Source organism: Amphiprion ocellaris, chromosome 3 (assembly GCF_022539595.1).
Source record: "Amphiprion ocellaris isolate individual 3 ecotype Okinawa chromosome 3, ASM2253959v1, whole genome shotgun sequence".
Taxonomy (NCBI): Eukaryota; Metazoa; Chordata; class Actinopteri; family Pomacentridae; genus Amphiprion; species Amphiprion ocellaris.
The window spans coordinates 24,707,954-24,722,636 of NC_072768.1; the positions used below are offsets into that span (position 1 = coordinate 24,707,954).

The window sequence follows — 14,683 nt, forward strand, 5'->3', positions numbered from 1 at the left end:
CCAGAAAAACCCGCAAACCCGCTAAGATCTGAAGTCTGGGCGCAAAAGCGAGGAAACAGTAGAGATGGTTCGGTGTTATTGTGATGAACGAACTCCCGATAGTTACTTTTGTGTCCAAAAGTACAATACAGTGAGCTTGCGTGCACAGGATCTACGTTTTACGCAAAAGATTGGTTTTCGAATATTTCCACTTCGAAGGCTCCATATTGGTCACTGAAGGCACAGACGGGACATTTTACTTACTAATATGATGTATAATTAGACAGCATCCACATCACATCTGCCCAAATATAATTTGTGAGCATTTTAATACATCCGGTAAGTCTTTGGGGAAAGGTGAGATCCTGTTGCTATACCCAAATGACGCACATGTGCAAAATATTTCTGATTCTCAAAGCATGACGTATTGTTATTTTACAGTCCTATACAAACCATCAATCAGTCGAACGAATAACTCAGGAATGATAGTTCAGAAAAAAAGGAGCAGAAAAGAAAAAATTATGCACCGGTTCTCCCAAAGCAGCACCTAAAGGTGATGTGTCCATTTCAATTGGATTATCTATTGCAGTCTTTTTGAAGTCTCTCGGGGAAATCTGTACCACTGTCACACGGCATTTTCTCCATCTTTGATCTGCTCTGGGTGTATCTGGAGGTCCGGAGACCCTGACCAGATGAGATTAATGGGCAAATTGGATTTTTCTCATGATCCCCGTGGAAGAAACCATAAAACAACAAGGAGATTTAGAGCTCTCTGCCTGCTCTCCTCACTCCATTGAACACGACTTTGTTTTTGCAGCAGCAGTAGTTGTAATACGTCTATAATAGGAATCCAGTTTAATTGGAGTAATATGTTCTCTGCCTTACCAAATCGCATTAAGGTCACCGTGTTTCACTACATGTATTGTGAGAGAGAAGGTAATCTCTGATAATGTAATGTCACCAATGTAAATCAGACCATGGCCTGAAGAGACTGACTCTAATTTCCCAGCAAAGTGAAGTCAATGTCTGAGCTTAAGTTCACACAACGGTGTTTTGAGTTTCTATTTTTGATTATTTGAACATGATTTGAACTCAATTCAAACATCTTGGCTGGTGGGTAATTGGCAAATTGACCTTTAAAATTAATATCATGTAAAATACCATTGCAGGTCAACATTTTTTGCAAATACACAGTTTCTTTCACTGAATAAGATGAAAAGATTGGTATCATGACTGGAAAAGTTTGCAGCAAGATTCAGGAGCTTAGCTTAGCATAATGACATCAAGCAGGAGAAAACAGCAGCCCAGGCCATAGTCCATAGTTCAGTTAGTTACTCCTCCACCAACCAATCAAGTTGCACTTTACATCTATATGGATCATTCTAGTATTAGAGGACAGTTTACATCCCACCCATCGAATGTCAAATAATCTATGTACAAAATACTAAAACGTGCAATTGTTGCGTAGATTTACTTGTCCTGAGACGAAATCTTTAAAAAAAAAAAAAAAAAAAAAAAACTAGAAGAAAAAAATGTTTGAAAATATTTTTGAAAAAACACCAAATAAGTCTGGAGTTTCCCCTAAAATGCCATTTTTCTCTTGCCCCAGCCCCTTGATGACCAAATTGAACCTCAAATAAAATAGTTAAAATGAAGTTTAAATCTCCTTTTTTTGATATTATTTTTTTCATTGATGTCTCTTGTAATTGTGGGAAAAAAATTTTTAATCAACATATTTTAAATAATAATTATGCATGGAACGTGTTCCCCACATCATGCATCCAACCCTGTTAGCATAACCTTTTTAGCAGATAGAAGAAAACAGCGAATCACGATATGCTGGAATTAACATCATCAAACAGTTTTCCAAAAGAATGAGTAGAGCAAAGCTAAGTCTTCTCTTCTATTTTTCGTATTTTCATAACAATGTCAGCCTTGATTGAATGTCTCTCTCTACCTCATGCAACCCTGTTATGCATATTATCAAGATAAGACATATTCTTATTTTTTTCTTTCCTTTTTTCAATCAGTAAGTTTGTCCTCTTGGTCAGCAGTAAAATCTAGCTAAATATCTAGCTTCTACTCCTGAGAAAAAGCTAACACTAGCATGGATTAACAACCCTGTTACTCTGATTAGAGTAGGTTTAGCAAACAACAAATAAAACGTGGAATAAAATGGCACCACTGATGTGTAAGCTGAGCCATTCAAGCCTTTGATAGTTTATTACCTATTATTGATGCAGAACATTGTAAAAGAGAAAGTTTATTTTTCAAAAACTTTGAAGCCAAAATGTCCTCCAATTCTGGAATGACCCTTATCATATAATGGAGGAACTGATAAAAAAAACAGACAACCTAAAACATAATGCCTCTGGCCTCGGTTGCAGAGGCATAAAAATGCACCTACTGAAGCTCACCAACTGGCACAGTGTATGCCAATTGTGAAACATGTACCTCCACTGAAATGTAATGTTTGCTTGTCATCTGTCAGCTTCACTGCAGCACCGTAACTATTTCCATGGAACTCCTCCTAAAATTTTTGTTGAGCTTCAGAGGTGTTGGTTGGAGCTGTTGTTGCTTGCCTCTAGTCTTTCTGCAAAAGCTAGATGACTCCCTCCTTATATTCAGCACATAAACAAGAGGCTGACATCAATCTTCTCATCTCACTATAGGAAAGAAAGTAAAAAAGCATTTTTTTTTTCTCACCTGTCCATAACTTTAATGCCTGGAAGTTTTAATCTGTCCTTTAAAACTGCTTCATTATCTAGATGTTATATTTTGTAAACTAAAAGAAAAAAAGAGAAAAGAAAATGCTTATTAAAAGAAACTTTAATTATCACTTTACTCTTTAAATGTAAAATAACTTAAAAATAATTAAGAACTTAACTTGATGACAAGTCCAAGCAAACTGGGAAACAAAACACTGCATAAAAAGTAAAACTGTCTTGTCAACCACTTGTAAAACAGAAACCCTTTCATAAACCAACTTATTAGCTACAGTGACTTAACACAATAATAGTATGATTAATTCGCTAATTAACTCTAAAGCTCACTAACTGATGGACACAACTGTAAGGTTATTAGAATACATTCCTGCACATCTGTAGGTAAACCTTGGCCGGGGCAGCTTTGTAGAGGAGCAGCAGGAAGGCGACACCGAGCGTGCTCAGGGCAACTCTGGTCCAGGACCACATCCTCCAGTTGTCGTGGGAAACAGGTTGAGGAAGCTGACTGCAATCACCGGCTTCATCCATCTGAGGGAGGAGCACAAATCAAGATTCACATGAGAAACATAATTAATGACCACAACAAAGAGTAAAAGTGATGAGGAAGTAGAAGGGTCACAGGTCATTTTAACCTAATCCAGTCTGGATTATGACACTTGCTTTGGTCCGATAGTTTCAGACCAGTTAAAGCTTGACTGGGTGAGAGATATCTGATCAGTCACTGGTGAGTGGAAATCTAACGGAAACCAACTCATTTCGAGGCTGAGGGCATGTCTGGTCCCATCACACCACCACAGCATGACTTGCAAACTTGAGTCACCAAAACTTCCTGTGCCAAATCCTCCAGGATTTGTCAGCCCCGTGCAGAGTCGGATCTCTGGTCACGGTCAAGTCACGGAGGAATTATGCTGTTCCCAAACTCTCAAGTCCCAGGGTGACACAGTGTCACACTGAATGCCGGTCATGTGAAAAAGTTGGAAGATACAAGCTGGAATTCAGTTTTCTTCCAGTAAATATGAGAACTTGTGGTTTGAACCCGGATTTCTTATAACTTCCTGAATTCTGACATCATTAAGAAGGAAATGTTTCTGGTCAGTGCCGGGAAGGTGTCATTCCCACAGGGCTAAATGTAGCATTGATGTCAAATGAAAAGACATATTGGTGTTTTTCTCACTATTTCCATCTCAGTTTTTTCCCCTAAATATCCCTAAATAATTCTTAGATGCATACACTACTGCTCAAGTTTGGGTTCACCCAGACAATTTCATGTTTTCCGTGAAAACTCACACTTTCATTCATGTTCTAACATAATTGCACAAGGGTTTTCTAATCATTAATTAGCCTTTCAACACCATTAGCTAACACAATGTAGCATTAGAACACAGGAGTGATGGTTGCTGGAAATGTTCCTCTGTACCCCTATGTAGATATTCCATTAAAAATCAGCCGTTTCCAGCTAGAATAGTCATTTACCACTTAAACGATGTCTAGACTGTATTTCTGATTAACTTAATGACATCTTCATTGAAAAAAATGCTTTTTTTTCAAAAATAAGGACATTTCTAAGTGATCCCAAACTTTTGAACAGTTGTGTACATTAACAATAGCAGTGTGTTACCTGCAGTCGTAGTTGCCCCCAACAGAGGTAAATATACTACTTCTGTGTCTCTGCATGATATTTCTGAGAATTGCAAATTCACCAATTCTGAGTAAGGCAGAGGACTTTGCATGTCTCTGCTAGTCCCTCTTTCTCTTCAGGTCCTTTATGTCTTAGGGTTGTTGTAGTATTTAAGATCAGCCTTTTAAAAGGTGTCAGTCATATCTTAGAATCAACTGCATTTTTTATTTTTATTTGGTCTTGTCCCAGTGCCAGACAAAGAAGAATCAGGATTATATTTCCAAATCAGTCAAGACCACAACTGTGGGACTATTACTAAATGCTTGTGCACTGTCTGATGTATTTGTTAATATCATTGTTGTGATTGAACGACACCACAACTGAATGCATACAGCTGCCCCACTTCACATACGCTCCAAGAAAGTGAATACAGAAGACAGAACAGGAGGCTGTAGCTGTCTAAGAGGAGAAAATCTACTGTAATAAGGTTTTGCTTCCTAAATCACGACGACTCATCTGAAAAAGTGGCCAAAAGAAAACACCGTTTCATGTAAATTCTGTAATGCAATGCTTACTGAGACGGCTGGGACCACGTCAAACTTTTTGTTAACATAAGGTACGCAAGCTTAGTATAAGAGATGTTAGGAAAGCTTGATTACGGTAACTATTTTTATATACTGGGCACCACTTCCAGTTGTATAATAGTGGCAATGGTTTGCATTGTGTGTCATGTAGTGGAGGAGTTGCACTGGTCTGGTCCTGGTCTTGACTCAGTCTCACCCTGCCTCAGTCTGGACTTGGTCTCAACCCCTCCAAGTCTTGGTCTTGTCTTAGTAAATATCATTCTTGGTCATGACTTGGTTTCAGTTCAAGTGGTCTGTGCGAAAACGCTCGTATGTCTATTCTGCAATTAAGACATAAACTGCTCAAAATATAATTATAAGGAAAAATATTTTATACTCATCTAATTATAACAAATTAATTGTATTAAATGTGAGTGTGGACTTGCTGAAGGAGATTATTAATTTAAAAATATGTGGAGTCCAGCCTCTCTGACAACATGCAAGATCAATAATGTCATGCTTTGATGTAAACTGCCCAGACAAGACCAGTAACATTTAGGTGTGTCTTAACCCACTAAATGACAATAACATCTCTACCGTTGACACAACAAGTACCTCACTGCACGCTGTAATTTTGTGCAACTGGAGATTGTTGTTTCACATTGTGGGAGGTACAATAGCTCAGGGGTTTCCAAACGATATCAGCCAAGTCATATTGCAGCAGTGACGGTGCACAGTGGAGTTGTGAATAAAACTCGTCAAATCATTGTATGTGTATCCTTGTGGTCTAATAAGACTCTTGAATGCATTTACTTCCTTATAAAACATTTACAAAGCAGATTTTTGTACAACATAAATTATTCTTCCATTCCATCATTTGCTGATCAGTGTGGCAAAGTGACACTATTGAAAGGAATGTGAATTGTGTCATCTTCCTGCATGAGTCCCTCATACATGTGCATGTCATGAAAAAAAACTCCATAGGACTTCTAGTTCTAAAAAATCCCACAGGAAAAGTTCTGTGTTATTTAGTGGAGTTGGTAAAGTGAAATTACCTGACATTTTTTGGCCTTTGTTGGGTAAGAAATAAAATAAAAATCACAACAAGCTACAAAAACATGGACACCACTCAACATTTAAGTCTACATCACATAGTTATATATGTACCTCTTAAGCTGCTAAATGCACACAACTAGTCACAATTCTTGTCTGTTTACTGTTGCTGCTGGGTTTGCCAGCTTGTTTGATAAAAACTGTCACCTGCTGCCACTGAAAACAAGCATGATGAGAGTGCCGAGACTGAACCATACATGGGTGCAGAGCAGATTGGTCCATCACTTGGAGCCTTTTTATATAACACAAAGTATACTGATGTAGTGTTGTTATATTTATACATATAGGCAGGGTACACCCTGGACAGACAGACAACCAAGCACACTCACATTCATACCTATGGACAATTTAGAATCACCAATTAACCTTTGCATATTTTTGGACTTGTGGAGGAAGCCGGAGAACCCGGTGAAAACCCACGCATTCACAGAGAGAACATGCAAACTCCATGCAAAAAGACTTCAAGCCAGGAATGAAACCAAGGATCTTTGAGCTTTAAACTAAATTTGGTTCCAGTCGCACTTTCCTTCCATCTTTGTGAGTTTCCAACTACATCTTTCTTTTGGCAATAAATTTAAATATTCATTCTTATGATGTAATTAAATCAAATAATACAATAAACTTTGCAGTGAGATGTTGACGAACATTGAATTTTCTGTTGGTTACTGATAAAGTTTCTTTAAAGTCAATTAACTGTCTGTTTGTTTCTATATGTAGCCCTGTGATAGACTGGTGACCTGCTCAGGGTGTCCCTTGCCTTCACTCTAAATCAGCTAGGACAGACTCCAGCCCCCCTACAACCCTAATGAGGATTAAGCAGTGTATAGATAATGGATGGATGGAAGTAACTGTCTCACTGCTGCTTTCCGATTTGGTTCCATCTTTTTTAGTAGTAGATCCAATATTAACACTAGATGGCAGTGACAAGCATGATTCTCATTACTGGTTCAGGTTTCAGTGTTTTTTTTTTTCCAAGAAAAATAATGTGGTTTATTTTCAGAGTAGTACCAAAAATGTGCGTCACAACTTGTATATTGAGAGGTTCAGCAGATACAGTGACAGCATCATATACAAGACAAGTTTTTCATAGACAGGTTAGTTTTTGTGTGCATATTTGTAAGACCATGTGTGAAAAGCACCTCCTCCAGCGGGTGGAAGCCAGTGGGTCCAAATGGACTCCGTTGGATGTCAGATTCCTTGTCTGACACTACTGGACCTCCTCATGATTGCTATTGAAAAACAAGCGCCTCTATCTACTAATATTCTACCTCCTTTCCTCACAACATAGCCCCACCTCTACCCATCAGCCCTTTTCTACCCTCTTAAACTCCCTCACCCCACCAACCTGAGTCCTCCCCTCGTTTCTCTCTGCCCCTCCCTCGCCTTCCCATCAGCCCCCTCATCCCTCCACCTCATCGTCTGTGTGCTGACAGGTCGATGTCACAGCGGTGCTGACTTATGGGCTGTGAGGATTTTGCCCTGTCAGGAATGACTCTCTCCTCTTGGAATACAAATGCAAACACACATGCACATACACGCGCACACACACACACGAATCAGGTGCATACATGTAAGCACTCCTGCATGTACCTGTTGGAGCTCGCCAGAATTCATCTAACACACATACGCAGACACTATGTTTTGTTCATAGTCCTTTTAATCCCTCGTAGTAAGAGGAAAACTCTTAGGAGTAACAGTCAACAGTATATGAAAGGAATCTAACTTGATTTGCATGAACTGTGAATGTGCTCACTGATATTAAGAGCAGGAAAAATACTAACAGATGATACAATCTTATCACATATATATCAGTATCAACATCAAAAAAATGTTTATTAGCTTTGAAGCTTTTATTTATATAAATTTTTTTCCTATTTCAAAATAGCGTTTTTGCATTCTTAGCTATTAACAGTTTGCTTCCACTGTATATAGTGTTTAATTATTCTGCCAAGGAACGCGGCAGAGTTAGGTGATGATCGCCGTACGTTTGTCCTTTCGTCTGTTAATCTGTCTTTCTGTGCACAACATTACTCAAAAACAGACAAACGGATTTGGATGGCATTTTCAGGGAAGGTCATAAATGACACAAGGACCAAGTGATTAGATTTTGGCAGTGATGTGGCTTATGGTCCGTATCCACCGATCTGTTAAAGATTTCTGTACCATTGCCAGTCAGCGGCACGGCATCACTGTAACTATGACAACCAGTAAACACTACGTCAGCTGAATGCTGACGATCACATGATTGCCATCCGAATACAAATCCACTGCTGCTGACTTATGGGGACTTATCGTCGGAAATGATAAATGGTCTGTATTTATATAGCGCTTTACTATACCGGAAATGATACCCAAAGCGCTTCACATTATACATCACATTCACCCATTCACACACTGATGGCAGAAGCTGCCATGCAAGGCGCTAACCACAGTTAAGGGTTCGGTGTCTTGCTCACACCTCGACATGAGCTCTCCAGGCGAGGATCGAACCGGCAACCCTCCAGTTACAAGACGGCCACTGAGCCATGCCGCACAACTGAGCAGCCTTGGCACAGTACTGCGCCCTCGGAGTGCTTTTCTTGTTTTGCATTTGGTTTTGCTGTCGTTATTGATAAATAACATTATTGATCAGCCGTAAAATACTATACCTTAGTAGATACAGTGCATTTGTCACAAACATTTTTATGAAAGTCACAAATCATGTCTCTCTGCATTAGAGGGCTGCAGTAAAGACTGAGGCATTGAGTGTGATCGGTTGTGTAAAAGCCCCCTACTGAATCTAAAAGGCAAAGAAAGTATGACGAAGTATGAAGAAATATTGCAGAAACGTGAGCTCTGCAAAGTGTGTCTGAGTGTGCGTTGACCTGGCTTAGCAGATTGCGAAGGCAGATGATTTCTTTCTGCAGGTCTTTAGTCTGGAGCACTAGCTGGTTGCAGATAGCCTGGGCCTCCTTCTTTGGGTCCAGTGAGAAGACCAACTATTTGGAACACCAGAGAGGCAGAGAAAGTTGTGTTTACAAATGAAGCTCAATGGCAGCAAATAGACAAAGCAAGTCAGTTGACAGGAAGGGTCCGTAGAGAGCGCCCAGTGAGCAGTCTCAGGTTTTCTCAAAGAAAAAAAGAATCTATATCTAAAAATATGGAATTCAAACTTACATGTTTTACCATCAGCAACAATGTGGTAACAATGCACTAGCCCCTAATCACGTGCACTACTATAGACGACGTGTACCTGAGAGGGCTGACGGGGCAAACGGCTGATGGCGTCTTGAATCATTTCCGTCAGGTAGCAGCACTGCTGTCTCACACTTATGATGAAGTTTTGCAGCTCCTCACTCCTGCAGAGAAAATACCAAAACATAGAAAACCAATGAAATATATTTTTTAAATATATATATATATATATATATATATATATATATATATATATATATATATATTCATTAAGTATACTTCTCAATTCACGTTGTACACTTTACAGATGCATGTCAAACATTAGTAATTACTACATATTCTGTTTGCTCATCGATAGACAATTAATCAGCCATTTGTTTATCAGTTATTAATTTAAGGTTTAAATTACTTTAAAATTAAATTACTTAAAAAAAAAAATCGGGCTCCTGCTTCTAAGTGATCACGCTTTGCTGAATTTTAGGTTTAAGTGTCTTTGGACTTAATGATGGTTTGGACAAAACAAATACTTAAAAAATGTCACGCTAAGGACAAAATTTTTGATAGGCATTTTTTACATCTTATTCTAAACAACTGGTTGATTATTTGATGCTAAATGAGAGAGAATCCACAGATTAACTAATATAGATGTCATTAGTTGCAACACAAATTTTCTGCAAATACAAATGTATTTCAGTGATTACAGATCTTTATTGTGGTTACAATCATAACTGCAAAAGAGACAGCTTGTCTTACAAGTCACACGGCATTTTTGGGCATATGAATAATGTTGTATGAGCTTTAAACTGAGGTCAGGAAGTTTCCTTCTTGAAAACTGAACCCTAAAGACATGTCCACAAAAAACACCCCCAAAAAACAAGGCAAGGTCTGCTGAAGATGCTCAGCAATGACAGCACAGACAGATTGATAGTTTGGACCAAACTTCGTGTTAACATTCTCCATACATTTTCCTGGACACCACCTCATCAAACTCTACAGAAAACTGAGCAGGTGGCCAAGTCTTCTCCCCACCTCCTCATCATGCTAACCCATGCTGTCATCCCTCCCTGAAAACATCCACCTCAAATGATTAGTTATTTATATTCATCAGCCTTTCCGTCCCTCTCTTCCCATCCTCTGGTCCTGTGGGATATTGATAGCTCTTATCTTAATGGTACATTTCCCTCTGTGAGGGGACTGGGCAGCCAGCCGTCCCGGCCCTCCTCACACTCTGTCAGAGTGGCGAGTAAACACTGTCAGTCAGCCTGTGCTGCACCCACACCTCCCTTCTTCCTGCTGTTAGTTTATCTAGAGAGAGTGATGACGGGCTTCACTGGGAAGCTCGTTGAAGACATAGTAGATGTTCTGTTTGAATGTTGATAGAGGATGCATGTATGCCACTCATTGTTAGTCATCCAAGACAATTGGGCATACCTGTTTTTAATGCCTTGCTCAATGGCAGCAACTGAGGACAAACTTGACATACATACATACATACATACATACATACATACATACACACAGACATACAGACAGACAGACAGACAGACAGACAGACAGACAGACAGACAGACAGACAGACAGACAGACAGACAGACAGACAGACAGACAGACAGACAGACACATTTCTTTGGCAGATTCAGATCAGCAATAGTTCTGTCACACATCACTTGTCCAAATTCCACTGGAAGTGGTACTGTGTGCTCAGTTTCCAGTCCTTGGTCAAGCATCTATCTCTTTCCCTTAGCTATCCACTATAGTAGTTTGCATAAACTAAGTTACATTTACACTTGAAGATTCAAAAAATGACTATTTTGTGTATCATTGAGGCCTATGAGTCCATTTATTTTATACCCATTATCTAGGACTGGGTCAGAGTGGCAATGAGCAAAGCAGGGTATCACCAAAACCTCCAGCTCTGCCAGGTGGCTCAAAGAGAGTTTCCAAGGCAGGTGCCAAGTAGGATATACATGCAAGAACATAAACAAATTACATGCTCAAAGTCAGTATACAATGATGTCAATTAAACTACTAAGACAAGCAGTCTGGTTGGATGTTGTTAAAAATCAGAGCATCTGTGACAAGGCAATACTTAACCAACTAAAAACATAAATAATTTAAAGGTTCCATATTGTGGTGCTTTAAAAAAAAAAAAAAAATTTAAAGTCTCACGTGTCCGCAGGAAGTGTCTTTCAGTTTTGAAGGTCAAAATACTACAAAGATGCTTCATTTTACCATGACTGTGTAAACCCCTGGTTTTAGTCTTTTTCTAAATGGGTGGCTGACACAGTTGTGAATATGTGTTAGAACAGGACTTTCCAACTTTCTCTCCAAGTGGGTTCATACTTATTCTGTTTTCTGATATTTGAGACTGAAATACATGTGAATAAAAAAAGCTTTTGCGGGCATTTAGCTGTATTAAAATGCAGTACATGAGAGCACGGAGAGGATGACAGAAGCATACATATGTAAACACAGACTGAGTTCATGCTGCACTGCAGCACAGCAGGTGATATGACAACACAGCAACCCACTTTATCCTAGTTGACTGGTTTCAAAATGCTTATTAAGTTTCCACCCTCTCTGAATGTCTCTCCAGGGATGAGAATGACAAATGGAAAAAAACTCGGAAAATGTCTATGCCTATCAGATATTAAACGTTTGCTGGCCCAGAACTTTCTTCATTTGAACGAAAGTAAAACTGAATGTATCCTCCCTCTGATTTGCACCTCAACATATTGCCCAGTTCATCGCTGAGTTTCCCCGTCAGTACTACAGTAAAAAACCTTGGAGTCATTGTTGATAGCAAGTTGAGATTTGACAGGCAAGTTGCTTCCGTTGTCAAGGCTAGCTTTTTCCAGCGCTGTCTTCTCACCAAAGTCAAGCCCTTCCTTTCCAAACACAACCTGGAGAAGGCCGTTCACACTTTTATCAGTTCTCGCATCGACTATTGTAATGCACTCTATTTTGGTATCACACGATCGTCACTTCGTCGACTACAACTGGTTCAAAATGCAGCTGCCCGTCTGTTAACCCACACATTCAGACACACTCACATCACCCCCATCCTCTCACCCTCCATTGGCTCCCGGTTCATCATCATATCGAGTTTAAAATTTTAACGTTTTTTTTTAAAGCCCTTCATGGCCTTGCTCCCTTATATATATATCTGAGCTTTTAACCATCCACCACCCCAGCAGAGCCCTCCGGTCATCGACGCAGATGGTGCTGGACGTGCCCAGATCCCGGTATAAGCAGTGGGGTGATCAGCGCTTTGCTGTTGCCACCCCAAAACTCTGGAAAGCACTCCCACTCGAGATCCACGTTATCACTGACCTGCCGCTTTTTAAGTCCAGACTGAAAACCCATCTATTTAGATGTGCTTTCGAGTCCTAGGACTGTTTTATGTTTTTTTTATGGTTTTCATAGTTTTGTGTTTTTATAGGTTTTATGGTTTTATACTAACCCAACATTGTATTGCTGTGCTTTATTATGCTGTTTGGAAAGCACTTTGGTCTTCTGTTATGTTGTTGTAAAGTGCTCTATAAATAAACTTTAATTGATTGATCGATTGATAAATAAACCTGGTGGGCTGTGAGGCAGCTGATCTTTATGAATGGGTCACCTGGAAATAGCGGGCAGTAAGGATGGAAAACTATAAAAGTTTGAGCTAGATGACTATTGGTTCGTGTTGGTGCATAACATTAGGTCAAATTTTCTGTTGTAAAGCTACAAGAATATCAAGGGTTGTGTGGGGACTTTAGGAGTGGCAGGTCTTCATATCTTACCAGCTTTGACTTCACACAACCAAGTTTATAACAACCACAACACAATAAAAATGGATTTTCACCATATAGAACCTTTAGTAATGATGATGAAACCTCAGCGGGCTGGATCTCCCACCACCATTTGACAGTCAAGTTATAGTCTTCTCTGCATATAAAAGGTTGCCCACCAACAGAGACAAGACAGCCAAACAGCATCCAGGTCAGAATCTAACTGGCCTGTCAGCTGGGCTATGGAGCATCCCATAACCTGTCTATCGATTCAAAACTGCCCTTGAATAACCAAGCTTGAAGTGAAATTTTCTTCAGTTCTAGCTTCACCAGCATGATCTTGAGATTTTGTATTAATAGGAACTGCAAATAATCTTCCACACAGCTACCTATGGAAGCAGGCTTTGAACATGGCCCACCATAAAAATAAGTCCCCAACCTGCTCTAGGATTCAGGAGAAATGCAGCATTCACATGCTAGTCCATTGGGCTGAGCCTGAACAGACTCCAATAGTACAGAGCCACCCATCAGGTGCTCTGCCAGCAGGTAAAATATCTTAAACAGCTGCAAAGTAATGTTTAAACTATAAATAGAAAGATGGGCAAAAAAAATTACAGATCATATTTTTTCCACATGTACTGGACTGGTCAAGAGAAACAGGAGACTTATTTCTTTAAAATTTCCATTTTATACTGTGTGAAGTAACATTCCTAAAGTAGCTTCCAAGACTTCCATCCCAGTCATCAACCTTCCACTCTCTATTGGATGGTCTCTCATCCGGCAGGGGAAGCCGGATGAAGCTAACGGGCCCAGTTCGGGAGAGGATTCATGAGGTGATGGGGTGTGGTGCGATGGCTCTGTTTGGCCCCTGCCGCTGGCTCTCCTTTGCTCATTGCAACCACCCATCACCTCTCACCTTACAAATCATTACAGCTCCGCTTAAACCATTAAGGCCTGGCTGAGGGCTAGGCTACGGAGATGGGGGGAAGGAGATACAGAGCCAGGACAGTGAGATGCTCATAGGGTTGATGGACGACTTCCAGTGGAGGAGGACAGATGGAGCATTACAAGGAGATGGAGGCGGGCTGGATGTGGGGGAGGGTTTAAGGTGTGTGGCTGACAAGTGTTTAAATTTTTGCTACTACCATCAACTTTGTTTCTGGCTTTGTGCAGAATGTTTGTGGAATACAGCTTATCAGACATTCCTAGAAGACTGAGGATTTTCAAATACTGTAGGCATTCTCAAACACCTTTTGACAAGTTTTTTGAAACTACAATCTAGAATGATTTTTATGTTTGGACTGTACTGTAGATAGAAAGTGTAATGTCAAGAGAATTAAACATCTGATCAGACTATTTGTCATTCTAATCTTTTCGTACTGCCTTCCTGAAAAATAAAGTTATGCTCAAATAAATCAGAGTTTACACAGTTCTCCTGTGTAACCCTTCTCAAGGTTTTTGGATCTTGATGTTCTGTGGAGGACACATATTTTGACTTCCACAAGCCTCCAGGACATTAAGATGTGGGAACCTACCCACTCTCTGCAGCTTCCAGCAGAGTGAATGTGTCCATTTCGTCCAGGTGCATCTGCTGCACAGAACTCAACAACTTCTGCTGGTCCACTGGATCTGTGATACCAATCTTACAAAAGCCAAAGAAAAAATATATTATTTTTTTAAATAAAAAGTCTGCCTTTGTTGTGTTCTCATAAAAATCTAATGTATGATTATATGACA

General features: G+C 39.7%; 1 protein-coding gene across 1 annotated transcript in view; it reads right to left on the minus strand.

The window, feature by feature from the left end:
* Nucleotides 1–2,250: 2,250 nt before the first annotated feature.
* asz1 (ankyrin repeat, SAM and basic leucine zipper domain containing 1) overlaps nt 2,251–14,683 on the minus strand; it is a 33,208-nt gene continuing 20,775 nt past the window's right edge. Inside the window, exons 10-13 of the mRNA XM_023276610.2 lie at nt 14,482–14,588; nt 9,232–9,337; nt 8,864–8,977; nt 2,251–3,233 (exon numbers count right to left, since the gene is read on the minus strand). Coding sequence (XP_023132378.1) covers nt 3,060–3,233; nt 8,864–8,977; nt 9,232–9,337; nt 14,482–14,588 — 501 coding nt within the window. The 3' untranslated portion in view covers nt 2,251–3,059. The remainder of the gene's footprint in view (nt 3,234–8,863; nt 8,978–9,231; nt 9,338–14,481; nt 14,589–14,683) is intronic.